Source organism: Eucalyptus grandis, chromosome 7, assembly GCF_016545825.1.
Source record: "Eucalyptus grandis isolate ANBG69807.140 chromosome 7, ASM1654582v1, whole genome shotgun sequence".
Classification (NCBI taxonomy): domain Eukaryota; kingdom Viridiplantae; phylum Streptophyta; class Magnoliopsida; order Myrtales; family Myrtaceae; genus Eucalyptus; species Eucalyptus grandis.
In genome coordinates this window covers 54,391,211-54,406,795 of record NC_052618.1, presented here as the reverse complement: position 1 = coordinate 54,406,795, position 15,585 = coordinate 54,391,211, and the positions used below count along the sequence as shown (strand labels likewise).

The following is a 15,585-nucleotide window of genomic DNA, read 5'->3' as shown; positions in this document are numbered from 1 at the left end:
ATTATAAATTTCTATGTTTCCTTATTGCAATATCAAATTGAAAGACCAAAAATCATTTGAGGACCCGTACAATTAATTTTATTGAATATGAACAAAGAAAAATAAATTTAATACCGAAATATAAATAATTACATCACTTATTAAAAAAAATATTAATGTCATTACATAAATCTATTAAATTTAAAATATGAAAAAACACTTCAAACATTAGCTTTACAATTAACAATGAAATCATTGTGTAATGAAATGGCTTCTAATTCCTTTCGCTCAAATTAAATTGCTCTAGAAGAACTTTCTAATGACCTAAAATTAAGACCAGTGATATCGATTATACATAAAACCAATGAAGTAAAGAGAAAATCAAGGTAAGAATAATGAATTAGAAGAGAAAAAACATTACTTTGCTAATCCAAATCTCATAGATGAAGATGTGCAGGGACCTAAAACATTACAAAATTAATCTTAAGATCACATGATTCAAAGCTAAAGTTTTTTTTTTTTTTTTTTTTAAATCTATTCTCCATTGATTTTCTTTGGCTGGAGAATAATGTAGACTATTTTAAAAAGTTGCAATTGAGTTCTTCATATATTTCTTATAATTTGAATATTATCACTTTGATTTTTTTCTTTAAATAAGACAAGAAAATCATTTTTATATGGAAAATGCATTTTCATATAATAAAAAAAAAAAAAAAACCCGTTAACTAAGTCTCCCACCTTGAAGATAGAAAACGCTTGGCTGATGTTTGACAGTCTTTTTCTTGGTTGACGGTACCGTCAACCAAGCATTTTCCATTATAATATTAAGATTGATTTATGAAACCGATATATTAAATAATGTGGTAAATTATAATTAGGTGTTGTGTATGATTCACTTATTTAACGGCCTCACTTAGAATGTCTCAAAATAATCAGCATGCTAATTTTTTTACATCAATCTTGACATATATAGCATATAGCATTATTATTAAAAAAGCGTATGCCATTATATGACCGCTTGATCATCACTTTAGTTTGTTTGTGAGGTGATATCAGTTTGCTTGTGACGTGGTATTATGAATGACATAATTGAGGACCTTCTGTTATCTTAAAATGAGCAAAATGCCTCATTTTTTTTCGGCAAAATTTACACAAAAACATAGTTGCACCATGCATATATATCTCCCCATGAAGCACATAGGGAGCTTATGGACCTCTATGGCCACTGCAAACGGCTGTCTCAGGTCATCTGACCATAGGGCTAGAGAGAAGCCAGTCGATTTTTCTCCTATCTACACTAATCTTTTACATAGAAAAATCATGTGATTGTCAATAATGCAATAATGACTCTGATTAAGAGAAATGAATTTTACCTATTTATTGTTGGTAAATTCTCAATTGATAGAAATTGTTAAAATAAGAATGCGTATGTGACCATTTTCAATGATAACATCACCACGTAATTAATAAATTTCAATTCAAAACTGTAACATTCTTCTTTTTGTGGTTACTTATACACCTTGTAATTTCATATAGAATCGGTAATTTTAAGTAACTTATATATAAATTTCCATATAACCGATTATTTATATGTATATAATTTTTCCCCTGATTTGAGTAAGCATTCTAATAATCCAGCTAAAATCAGCTACTACGAATAACCTGAGCTAAGAATTCGTATCTGTTTATGGGCACGAGATGCGAGAGCCAAATATGCCCCGCATGCATTTACAAAGCTCGTGGTCAGATCATCCATGCCCTGCATCCAAAGACATACACTTTCAGATCTGTTTTGGTTAACTAAAATGTGCAGCGCACACACTGATTTATATGTACACAAGCAAAGTCTAGAAAGGATATACTTGTAGGGGTGCGTTCAACATTCTCAAAAGATTTTTAGTCTCTAAAGCCCCTTAGGGAAATACTGAACCATTTAGCACTTATTTCGAAGGAGCTTTCATTTCAAAATCAACATTGGGAAGGCTGAAAGCTCAATACTAATTGAGACTAACTTTGAGCTTTCAATATTTACTAAATGTTAAAACTCATTTTCTTCTTCCAAAACCATCATTATTAATTTTTCAAAATTTCAATTTCGTCCTTCATTATTATTTTTTTTTCTAATTCAAAAGGGACCAAACCCTTAGCCGGACCGGCTAAGGGCTATGGCTGTCGACGAGCCAGATTTGGTGTCGACAACTGCTAGTCCAACAAGGGTCGCCCAACCCAACCAAGGGTTATCGAAGGTTGCACGACCTTGGGCAACCCTTGGTGAGGGTCACGCGACCCAAGCGACGTGCATCCTAAGTGACCACTGCCTAGTCTCACGTCCTCATGCGGCCCTCCCCTGGGTGTTGCGAGGGTCACCCGACGGCAAACCTAGGCGGCGGTCGCCTAGGTTGTGCGACCCAAGGGGCATGTGACCTAGGCGACCGCTGCCTAGGTCTTGCGACCTCACACCGGCCCTCACTTGGGCGTAGTGAGGGTTGCACAACAGCGGCCATCGGTTGTGTGACCCTCGCGACACCCAAGCAGCGATCACTTGGGTTGTGTGACCCTAGCCAAGGGTCGCCCGCCCGAGGTCAGCTAGGTCGCGTGACCCTCGTCGAAGGTCGCCGGACATCGGGTGACCTTGACCAACAGCGCCAAATTTGGCTCGTCGGCTGCCGTAACCCTTCGTCAATCTGGCAAACGGTTTGGTCATTTTTTAGAAAAAAAAAAAAAAAATTTGCCAAATACACATTCAACTCAAATCAAAGTCCATTTGCAAAGAGATTTTAACAAACACAATTTGCATTTCCTCAAATAACTTTTACTTTTAGTATTTGTATTACACCCAAAGCCTATTTAATTTACAAAGCTGAACCAAACGCGCCCAAATATCTCAATAACTTATTTCCCAGCCAAAGTACATAGCAGCAGTTTACAAATTGAAAAGAATGGCAGCATTCCAAGAATCACTGGGCATAGCATGAAGCGGGACCATTTGGCTGACTCCGTGCATATTGGTTCGTGACAGGAGCAGCTGCGACCCCCCGCCCATTCAGGAGGCATCTGAAGTAATGTAGTCGTGGTAATGCCGTTTTATTTATATTTCCGGACGATATGGCATCTCTCCTACTCCACAGTCGCTCTGCAAAATAGAAACAAACGAATAAATATGGATCTATGTAAAAAATTACGACTACACTATTCTGCATGAAGGACTATGCAGCTTTTAGTACAGCTGAGCTCATTGCGTTGGTTCAATTTTGTATCAGCATCAAGCAGCCCGTCTATAACATCGTATTTTACATTTGTAACTAGTACTAAGCACTCAAGCTTTCCTGGCCACGCCAAGAAGAGAAAGCTAAGACGAGAAAACTACTGTTCCGGGGCTACTGTGAGTTTTGAGGAGGATTTGCACATACGTGATACATCAATGGAAAAGGAGAAGATAAGGCATGAACTGGCAAACAGAAGTTTGGGGAGTTGGGGAAACACAATCAAAAGCCATGAGGAGGCCCTCACCCTAGAAAGCCATTTCACATGCCAAAAGTTGTTTTTATGTTCCATCTCTGTTTCAATCACTTGAAAGGCTGATTTCCAACAATATACATTCATTCACCGAAAAGAAAGGACTATACACCATTCATTGCCTCAGCACGAAACATAGTACCAAAAGCTTTGAGGATAAATGGTGAAACCCCCAGCTACCCCCTATGTCTTCAAAATCCTTACAACCCTAAAACTCAAACAGAACCATTGAGTGATATCGAACTTGGCCCTTTTTATGTTAAATAAAATTTTATAAAGTAGAGAAACTGCTTTACAGATTATAAGACGGTGATAATAGGTAACCAACCAGGACCCCAAAAAAGGAGATCACCATTGGAACCCATCATGTGGGAACGGATGAAGATATAACTTCATCGTCACTAAAAGGATTCCCTTGCAATTATAAGAAAAAACTCTTAAGTGGACAAAGGATGAGAGGCGAGAAGAAAAAAGACTCAATGCCCCGGCATAGAACAATGCCCAAAGACTGGCTTACCTGCAGCAGCGGCAGCTCTAGGCCATATCGTTTGCTGGACATTGGAAGTGTCCGTTATCTCTCCCCACATGCAAACTTCACCACCAATCACAAGTTTTTGTTTGGAAGCATCACTTATTCCTTCGAGGGGCTCTGCAGTATACACTTGATCCCATGGCACATCTAAATGATGTAGATACCAAAAACCTTGATTGCTGAAAATGCATTTAAAGCCCTTTGCGACAGCCTTTGGACATACACCAGCTCCCAGCCTACAGTGACAAAAATAAATTATCTTGCAATCAACTTGTCTTGAATATTGATCAAAACTTACCAGTTATGTACTATCGTCTTTGGATTGAGGCTTTCGGGAAATGCATTAAATGTTTCCTCCCTGAAGCAATTGAAAATCAACATCATACTCTACATACAAATGTTATGAAAAAAAGAAAGCCGAACAACAGTTAGGATGGCTGAATACCATGTGCAACAAACATCAGTGCTATTAGAACATGGTTTCGTTTTCAAATTACCTATGACTCTTTCATTTGTGCTCTTTCACATTGTTATATTCTAAAAACTTTCTCTACCTCTGGAACCAAGGGCCACAAGCCTGAGATAACCACTTTACTATCTAGAAAATTAAAGCAGGTAGAAGTTAGTAAACTGGATCTCCAGGCCATGACCCATTAAATTTAATCTAGTTCACACATCATTTTAGAAGTGAATCCACCAAAAATCTTTCAAAATATGGGCCCAAATATAGGGACGTGTTAACAAAGTGCTCTTTTATAAGTAAACACGATGACATTAATGACTACTAGTTTGAGTATTATTTTCATTTTTCTATAGACATGCTACAGAAGTCTGAAATGCACTCTTGCATGCAAAAGTGATAGTCCTTTAACATTCAACAACGTGTCATCTCACAAGACTGCAATTCCATTGAAATATCTTTCTCAAAATGATGCAGAAACCAGTGTTGAGATGCGCCTCTTAAACAAATGTTCTGTCATATTGGTGTGGAGACTCAATGTCAGCTAGGAAAATTGGCAAAGAGAAGGAGAATAACATGTTCAATTATTGCTAAATCAAAAACAATGTGCAGAACCAACTGTCTCCAGGAGGTGTTAGTAACATGTGCATACCAGTTGACAGGGTCCAATTTTTTGAAATGGCAATTTCTTGAGCTTTGAGGACAAAATACTTGTATGCATCTTTACTGGTCATGTTATGATTTTGGAGCCTGCATTTAAAGCAACCATCATTTTAGCATCTGACATGAGTTGCTAGAAGCAAGTATTGAAGACTGCATTAAGAGAAATGGGGGCATACAGGGAAAGGTATCCCCACAGAGAAACAAGTTGATGCTAAATCCATACAATTTTCAACGAAAAACCCTCATAGAAAAATTGCATTTTTGAAAATAAATAGTTTGATTCGATACCAAAAAGAAAAAGAACAGTGAAAATTGCTTCCAGACAGTAGCAGTGATCTCAAGAGATCTAATTAAAAGTGTCAGGTTACGGCCCACTATTGTCCTCTATTCTTGAGGATCCTAATAATGGAAAGACTTGTTAACTCCATCCAAATTTTCTAGAATATAATTTCTAATTAACTGGGAGATATTTTAGTCATGGTAGTAACACAGTCTCACAATATTTCAAGATCGAATAGGTTGCATGCTCATTCACAGCAATGAAAAACCAAAAGGCATTCCTGTAATTGCAACAGTTTTGGAATAAGAACTAAGACCATAAAACAATAATGAGTTGGTTGAAAAGACAGCTTAGTATATGATAAAAATAGAGAATAATTTCAATTTCCCAGGCCAAACTTCCGGAAGTAGAACAAATCTCAAGTAAATTAGTTGATTAATATACCACTGCTTCACATGAGGGGTGGATGTCCAACAATCTGCAAAAGAAGTATCAGATAATAATAATCACTTATATAGTTTGTGATCATAAAACTTAAATCCAGAGAAATGTCTCAAATTGCAGAATGCTGTCATTTCACAAGTAGATGTCCTAGCCCATTAGATATCATTTGACATTACAAGTGTTTACGTGCTGCCCCTGATCTCACTAGAAAATTAGGTGGCATTTTTCAATAATATTAATAAATTCTTTATGTTAGATAATCCCATGTCCATCACATATATGCAACTCCAAAAATGTCTACATGATCCTTTAACAGCATACAGAGGATGACCAGTAGGTGAAATTCAGATTTTCAGTTCTTTTAAGTAAGGGACCAAGCATAAACTATGTAGCAGATATTTTCCTTTTTAAAGCCTTCCATTTTCTTTATTTTGTTCCTCTTGTGCTAACACCAATGACATAGGATGGAAATGAGGATATTTGTGACGGCTTACCCAGAATAAGTTAGCATTCTGAAGAAACTAAAGGATAGCCCATATTCACAGAGTAGGGACAGTGACAGAAACAAGAGCCCCTGTTACATTCCTAATCACATACTGCAAAGTACTTCTAAAATTGTGAGGTAGAAAAGGTCTACCGATCATTCAGTAGCTAAAGAACAAATGAATGCCAAAAGAAAACAGAGATGCCAAGGTCACCTGCACTAACCTGTGTTAACCTCATCACCACCCAAATGAAATAGCTCAAAGGGGAAAATTTTTCTCATATCTGCAATGATAGGATTTGGGTTAGATCTAAGTGGCGCATAGATCATCAGGAGCTTACCAAAGCAATAGGGAGGGATGCACTCTTACTTCATGCATTTTAGCTCTCAGAGTAAAGCATGAACTTTCATAATTTGATATTTGAAATATTAAGAACAAGCCAATGGGTACTTAAGTCATCAGATATCAAAGACTCATCAAACAAGCCCCCTTCCCAACCAAAATGAAGGAGAAGAATGAAGTTTCAGCAGACACCCTAACATCTCAGGCGTTTACTAAGTGACAACAACTCCTTCCCTACTAAAGTAGTGCCTTGTCCACGCAGAGATTTATTTAAGAGCAAAGCTTTATGCTACAAAAGTTTCACACATGTTATTACTCAAGTTGACAAGGCTTTCTTCCTTCAGGAACTCATGAAACACAAACAGCTATGTTATAATCGATGTAAAGATAATTCATACATCAAAGCAGCAACAAGAACGCACAATGGAAGATTTAGCACGGTAGATAAAGATACTGGATGCCTAACCTGATAATAGGCCAGAAATTAAGTCAAAAGTAGTACTTTTGGAAACATCAAGTGGCTCTCTACAGGATGTAGAAGGCCATAATTCAGATACCCTTTTCCCCTGTATCAAAGAACATCAGAAATTTATGGTAGCTTATTTAAGATATACGACCTAAAAACGTCCACATAGTCTCATCACAGGCTGAAAAATCTACAAAAAGGAAATGGCTTACCATGATTCTGCATGACCAGGGACATCTACTTCAGGCATCACATGGATTCCTAAAATCAGTTAAGAAAGATGCTCAGCAATTACTACAATTGTACTAGCAGTGAAATAAAAGTAACTCAGTCATAATTATAAAATACACTCATATAGTAAAGCAGCAGTTCTAAGGTCTACTAGATTTATTTGAGTTTTTTGTAGCAGTTGACACAAGCAAACAAGTTCAACAGACATATCAAATTTATAAAACTACAATTGCAATGAAATACGTGTGAACGCATTCATCAAAACCTCAACAAAGAAATGAAGGTGAGAACATACCTCTACTTTTGGCAAAGCTTCATATGGTAAAAGCCAGCAAGAAACAAAAGGACAAAGTTAGTACATCACCGGGTGTCAAATCCAGGAAGTCAATCACAAAAAGGAGAAGAATTTGCTTATCATGGGACAAGCAATGGATATCTTACTTCACTATTTCATATGCATCCTCAACTGTATATCGCTCCCATCTTGTATACGCCCCTTGCCACAACTTAGGATAGGTAGGCACTTCTAGAGGAAATGACTCTTCGTCTATGATGTGCCAATGAAGGACATTCTACTGAATGTAATTCCCATGGGAGGAACACATTCATGGGAATTGAACGAGCAAAACATAGAATAGTGATCAGTGGAGTGTTACAGGAAAAGTGCACTGAGAATAAGAGCAAGAAGGGATTGCTTGAGTTTGTCATATCTTACAAGTTTAGCATATGACATGGAATCCAGTATGTGCTTAATCACATCGATAGGATAGTAGTGCCTCGATGTATCTGTTATGAAAATGCCATGCCGCCAATAAAATAAACATCACATAATGTTGGAGGATGTTCGCCATTCAACATGTTCAATTAATAGGATCATTGTTCTTACCAAGTAGTAGTCCGCGATATGCAAACCTTGGCTCATCTCGGATATACCACGGAGCCTTGTGCACGAGTACCAACTTTGTACTATAATCAAAGGTACATAATTGGCTGAATGTCTGAAACGATGTGAAAGAATGTTTGATAAAGATGCCTCACATATCCAAGAAACTGTTGCTTGAGGATCCACCAAATACAGAGATTACACCTTGGAAATATGACCAAAATACTACTGAACAATACATACAAAGAAAATATATTCTTACAATGCCTCTGACACAGAAATGGGTGATGGTGGATGAGAACTGTGAGTTTGCAGCATAGAATGTAGTACCCAACACAAGCTTACATTTGGCTTGAAGAGTACCTTCTGTTTTTTTGTAAACCATAAACTTCTGCCAAACAGAAGATTCCATGTTCTATAGATGAGGTAGCATTAGGATGCCGCCCATCACAAAATCTATGCTTGTAACTGTTTGACAATTCTAAGATCACATGCAAAAATAATTTTCTCAGTATTACAACCACTATCACAATGCACAAATCTAGATCAAGAAAGGAAAGGGGGAAAAGAAAAGGAAACATTCCTCTAGCATCTTACCACCACTAGCAAACCAACAATCAACTATCATGGCAATGCAATACCACATTCAAAATATATCAATACATGAAGAGCGAGTTTAAAACATTTGTGCATACCTCCAACCCTCGTAATGCACCATAAACAGTGTTTGCCTGCAGCAAAGGGAAACACCTCTATTACCACATGAATATCTCATGCTCTCGTGCAAATGCAGGTCAGTGTGCTCATGCCCGTATGTTAAAGGCATACTAGACTTTGTCTAGGATGGAATTGGACACGTGAAGATGATTTGGCTGAAACCTCTGTCTCTTTTCAATTCAGCAAACTCCACAATTGACCGTCGAAGTTGGTCATTTACCTCAATTGTGGCCTCTCCGGTGATCGACTTGCCATCGCTCTTCGTCACGAGTAAAGTATAGCTCTCATCCACCCCAAGTTGAAGCTGCAAAGAGAAACACGCACGCTCACCAACGACTCAAATTTCACATCGCGCAAGCGCGCCAATTTCCGCCCACTCAATCAAGCAAGCAATTAAACAAGTACATATATCCGCATCGCGAACCGGACGAACCTCCTCATTCGCGGAGCGAACCACGATCCTCAGCCTCCGATGTCGTACCCGGACGCCTTCTTCCTGAAGGTGTTGAAGATGGAGAAGACGCCGCTGTGCTGGAAGATGATGCTCTTGTACCGGTCGAACGCGTCCTTCACGATCCTGGAGCCGCCGCCGTTGCCGCCGACGACGAGCGCGAGGGCGGGATCGACGGAGAGGGTGTCGGCGCCGGTGGTGAACTCCGCCGGGAGCGGCCAGAGGTACGCGAGCTCTCGCCGCCGCCCGCCGAGAGGCTGGGCGGCGGGAGGAGGAGGAGGAGGAGGAGGAGAACGAGGACGGCGAGGCCGGGGAGGACCGGCCGTGGAGGCGAATCGGGCGGGGGCATGGCTCCCATCGGCGGATGGATCGAAGGAGGAGGAGGAGGAGAGTTTAGTTGGAGTTGGAGTTGGAGTTGGAGTTGGAGATCACGTGTGTGGTTGAAAATAAGCAGAGGATAGCGTTTGGAATCTCTCTCTCTCTCTCTCTCTCTCTCTCTCTATCACTCTCTGCAGACGGACGGAAGGAGGAGACGAAGACGAGACGAGACGAACGACAGAGAGTAGTGTCTGAATCGAAGCAGTTGGGGGGCTGGACCTGCCCGTCCACCTACGTCTCCCCCTAATTCTTTCCTTTTTTTTTCTTTTTTTGGAGTTATTGTCTGCTAGTTTCTGGCTCTTTTTTGCCATTTGTTGTATAAGGGAAGAATGGAATCTCAGGGTGGTGATCACGCCCACGGCAAGTCATCTTTGCTGATTTGTGAATCTATATACAATCTATCCATTTCCTTTTATTATTCAAAGAATATTCTCATGCAATCAACTCAAATCTGTCAAAATGGATCGTAAATACGTTTCTTAACTTGTATTTGATAGACTGAATTGTTATATGAGTTAATTATGTTTAGTAAATAAGTCATAAATAAATTTCATGCCGTAAAATCTAAAATAATATGAGTGTTAAATGAATTCGCAACTGACTTAGACCCAACCCAACTAACTTATATAACTCTCTTTATTTTCTGCACTCTGCCCTTTCACCTTGATTTGAGTATAAATTTCCTAAATTGAATTAAATATGGAAGTATTCTATTAATATAAGTTGGATTGATATGGGTATGGGTATGAATACAAGTGACTCAATTTGTATTGCATTGAATTAGATCAAAACGGATTAAATAGGTTAATTTGAGCCAAACAATTTTCAATCAAACTTAAATCGACTCGATTCACTCATTGATGTACATAAATTAATTTCAAATAAGATTACAAATGAAGGATTGCAACCAATTCATGAATTATGTTTTATTCCTTCTATACCGACTTGTTTCGTCAAAGATAAAAAAAGAGCAACGGATCAATTTTTGTTCGAGTGCACTTCCAATTCCAAATTCACGCTTTCTCCGAAGGACTTGTGTCCATCACTTTTTGGCTTCATCGTATCGCCTACTGTACGTCTTTGCAACTTTGCGTCTAACCGCGCGCTTTGCTTCTTCCTAGATTTTACCACTATTCCTTTGCGGCTCGGGAAAAGAAAATGAAAAAGCCACGCGCATACCGCATGCGTGAGAGCAACACGTGGCATGTGCATCTTATTCTGTTGTAGTACATATCAATCTGATCTATGTTTCCAATGCTTTAGGCTGCGTTTGTTTGTATTTCTTTTTGGTTTTTAAACACTTTTCTCATTTTTTTTGCTCTTTTGCTCCCGCGTGAACAAAAAATAAAAAGTAAAACAAGAACATAAATCAGAAACAAAAAAGGAACAAAATTGTGTTCCTTTTTTATTTCTTGGATAATGCTCGAACAACGCCTCTCTCCCCCCGCGACGAGCTTCTCCTCCCGCGACCTCGCGACGAGCGTCTCCTCCGCGAGCAAAGAATTCCATCGTCTCTCCGCGCCGACACGCGGCCCTCGTCTCGACAAACTGCCGCTCCTTCACCAGTAAACGTGGTCACTTGCTCCTCCTTCACCGATTGTCTTCACTTCGGCGAGAGCTCGAGTGTTAGGGCTCGCTCGAGCCGCTGCCTGCATCTCGCGAGCCGCTTGCTCGAGCGAGTCTCGCAGATCCGGGCGAGCGTTGCTCACCTGCATCTGCGACAAGCACTCGTCCGCTCGCTCGAGATCCGGGCGAGCGAGCAGAGGCTGAAGCCGTCGGCTTGCCAGCTCGGAGCGAGGAGCAAACAGCGTCGCGCCGCTCACGCTCGAGCGGAGCAAAATGAGATCATTCATACTCACGCAGTGCGTTTGATTGTCCTTACAATAGGGTAGAAACTTTTCTTGATGAACTAGTTTGCGTGATGAGTTCAGGCACTGTTGATCACTATCGACAAGTTCGAAGATTGATCACGCACCGATGATGTTTGCTATTTGCTAATTACAATTGTTGTGACACTTTCTAACATAAGTTCTTTAAAAATTATGTGGTGGAAACCAATCATACCACAAAACTCGAACTCCATGGAAGAGCGGGTGATGGTCACCATGCGATTCTCGGACACTCAAAGACAATCCGGTGCGGTACCATCCAACGGTGAGGATCGGTATCAAATGTTTGAGTAAGAACTTCAATCGATCTTTTCCTTTAAAAAATTAGATGACATTCCTTTTTTTGGGAAATTGGGGTTCTAAATATGTATCGTGCAAAGAATATAGTCCCGTCTTTCTTGCTTCCATTTTTCAGTTTTTGCAAGAAAAGCATACGTAATGTGAAGGATTTTCTCGAAGAATACCGTGAGGGAAGGAGGCCGGCTGGCTACATCATGTACCAGACCCGCCGCCATGTTCTATGAAGTGTGCGTCGAATAGATTTCAATGGCAATGTAAATGCCGATTATTTTCAACTACCTCGCCTCCGATGTTTTCGGGTGATGCATAGCCATTCTCACTTCTCCATGTCACAACATTATAAGCCTCACATAGAGAATCGATTCAAGAGCCCGTCGATCTTTTGAATAGCTGGAAGCGGTAGAATGCTTTTTGTTTATTGTTTTGTATTTTCGTTGCTTGAAGCAAAGAGAATCCTGCAAACGGACAACAAGCCAAAACCTAAGAAACGACAGCGAAGTCTCTTAAAAACGGGCTTGCGGCACAAAGTTACTTTTCTAGAATTATTAAGTGTATGTGTGTCCTGTACAGCCTTTTATGCTACGATAAACAATCATATTTTCTTATCTCTTATGACTGTTATAAATGGAAGCGATATCCGAGTTCGTTTTTCACCAAATTATCGCAAACAGTTTCGTGTGGATTCTGTTGAAATATAGATTACTCCGTCGCCTTTATCCTCTAGGACTTGGCCTTTAGAATAATGATCCGGTTCGGGACGTCACTTGTATTGCACTCATTTTTTTCTTCCATTATTCAAAACGGCTGTATTTATGTGCCGAGATTAGTGCAGAGGAGAGAGAGCGGGAAAGATGACCCCGGCGCATGTCGGAGGTTACTTCCATCTTCCGATCGAAAAGGCTTCAAAGATTGCATTTGTGTCCTACCATTGTCAAGAAAATTTGCCGAAAAGGCGGAGTGGGGCGGTGGCCTTATAGAAAGGTTACACTCCCTTTCGTTTCTCTCAGTTCTCGAATTGAAATTTGCCCTTCCAAAATTTTCCACTTCACCAAATCTTGGTTTTCTCGCAGATTCAATGTATTGAGAGAAAGATCTTGGAATTAAGGGAGCAGCTAAAGAGAGAAGATGAACCGAAAAGGAGTCGCACCCAAGCGCAGATTGACGAATGGCAACGAAATTTGGACAAGATCCGCTATGGAGTCGCTAGAATGACTAGTACGGCGTTTACTAAGTTGGATACATTTTATATGCTGCAGAGACTTTGAGACCTTGATGAGTCTTATACTTTCATCTTTCGGCACATTTTGGTTTGTGTACAGTGGTGCTGTGAGCAAAGCGAGGACAAAGACGGATACTCTTTCTTGCATTATACACTTACATCTCGTGATCGAATTTCTTGTTGCCTCGAAAGAGAATATAATATTTTTGTGTGAAATTTTGTACGGTCTCTATATGGTCTGTTTAGTGCAGAGCACAAATTGGTCACTATTATTATAATTTTTAACCTAACTCAGACCGCTCGCTTGTCATTATCATTATGATAATGAGAATTCAAAGTCAAGTTTACACTTTATTTATAAAAAAAAAGCAAATGGGAAAATTTTGGTACAAACTTAAAAAAATTTCTTCCGACTAAGCAAATATGATCAAGTTTAGAATGTTTGTTTTCACTTAATATGAACAAAATTAAATTGATGAGCATTTCATGAGAATGATAATTCAATACCAAGTTCACATTTTATTAAAAAAACAATTGAAAAAAAAAAAAAAATTGGAACATAAATTTTGTACATTACCAAACGTGTTTCCATTCTTTTTCTATTTCGTAAAAACAAAATTTTTTACGCTACCAAACGTGTTTCGTTCTTTTTCTATTCCGAAACAGAAATTTTATACGATTACCAAACGCGTTTTTTGTTCGAAATTGTTCCTAGGAACAAACACTTTTTTCTATTTTCGTTTCCGGAACAATTTTTAAATGTAAACGCAAAGAAACGCACCTTAGCGACCCACAAAAAGGTTTTCCCAAACTACTGTAATCGGAAAAGCTAGATCACCTTTTGTTTTTTGTCAGTTTGAAAATAAAACCTTTATCCGAATCTCAAACTCGTGTCATTTATACATTTTGAATGAATTGCTTTGTGTTTTTTATACAAGTATTACTTGAGTCATAAAATCTGAAAAGTAAAAAGTAAAATAAAATTCGTACTTTTCTTTTCATAATGAACCTCAAGAAAATGATAGTGTCAAGTAGCTTTGCTTAAGTAGCAACCTAAATTGATTTATCTAATTAAAAAGTTAAGGATTAGTACTATGAAATTCGTACTTTTCTTTTTCATAATGACCCGTAAATGAATTTTTGTGTTATAAAAATACATCAATGCTATATTCATCCAAGACTGATTTCCGTGGTTCCAAAATTAGTCTGTTAACTTTCTGCTTATGAATTGAAAAATATTTTGTTCTTCTTTTCCTAAAACCAATGGCACTAATTATAAAGTTGCAATTGCGTAGGGAATGGGGCATTTGGTTTCTTTAGTTTTGCGGAGTCGCACGAGCTTGCAGTCGTGGGAAGCGGGGTTACTCCCACAAGAAGGGACAAAGATTTATTCAAGCGGGATTAACTAAAAGTAAGAGAACAGGAGTAGCTGAACAGCATCGGCCTCGACTTAAAAGCCTGCATTAAAAAAGATTTAATAAAGAAGTAGTGGAGGCAAAAAATAAAAATAAAAATATAAGCATGGCCAGCTCTTTTAATGGTACCTTGGGGGCCTTTTGTCTTCAGGACGGCGTCTTTCCCTCCCCTTGTTGCTAATTTTCTCTCTTCATTTCGTAAAAATATAATAATTTCAAAAAAAAAAAATTAGAAATTATTTTCTAAGAAATTAACAATATTTTTGGACATACGGCTGAAATTTGAAATGGAGTAAGAAATATTTTTTTGCCGTTCAGTATCCAATTTGATTTTCCTCCATGTACTTCTTTTATTTTTAAAAAAAATTTTAATTTTTTGTGTTCTTTTTATTTTTAAAAATAAAATTTTAATTTTTAATTTTATTTTAAAAATATATAATTTTAAATTATTTTTATTCTTCATTCCTTTCCTTTCCTTTTTTTTTTCTCTATTTTTCTTTTCCTTAGCCAATTGCTGACGACGGCTGATGAGCGCCGTCTTGAGCCTCATTGCCGAAATACAAGGGCCAAGCCTTGTCACCTTATGGCAACACTCAATCGTCGCCAATCTTGTGAGGCTCGAGCCTTGTAGCCTTTGGTGAGCTCTAGTCGTCAGTGGTTAGTCATCAACCTTTACCGGGAGTCAACAACTGGCCAAAGAAGAAGGAGTGACCGCCAAAGAAGAAGGAAAAGAAAAGAAAGAAATAGGAAAAAAAGAAAAGAAAATGAATAAAAATAATTAAAACCCGATTTTTTAAAATAAAAATAAAAGTAAAATGAAAAGGTTTCATCAAAGAAAGTGATTTGGAAGAATATATGAAAATTGGAAAACATTTGCTCTCTTTTTAAAAGACTTTTTTCGAGAAATGTTTTCCACTGGTAATTTATTTTTCATG

General features: G+C 38.4%; 1 protein-coding gene across 1 annotated transcript; it reads right to left on the bottom strand.

The window, feature by feature from the left end:
• Positions 1–2,754: 2,754 nt before the first annotated feature.
• Positions 2,755–11,680, bottom strand: LOC104455856 (beta-hexosaminidase 1). The gene is given in 19 exon segments (XM_039317941.1): positions 2,755–3,112; positions 4,013–4,263; positions 4,326–4,385; positions 5,140–5,152; positions 5,155–5,237; positions 5,875–5,908; positions 6,583–6,642; positions 7,168–7,254; positions 7,257–7,267; positions 7,380–7,428; positions 7,694–7,710; positions 7,840–7,970; positions 8,114–8,184; positions 8,285–8,396; positions 8,977–9,012; positions 9,219–9,302; positions 9,432–9,469; positions 9,472–9,877; positions 11,537–11,680. Coding segments are annotated over 19 exon segments (1,863 nt in total). The 3' UTR covers positions 2,755–2,936.
• Positions 11,681–15,585: the final 3,905 nt, after the last annotated feature.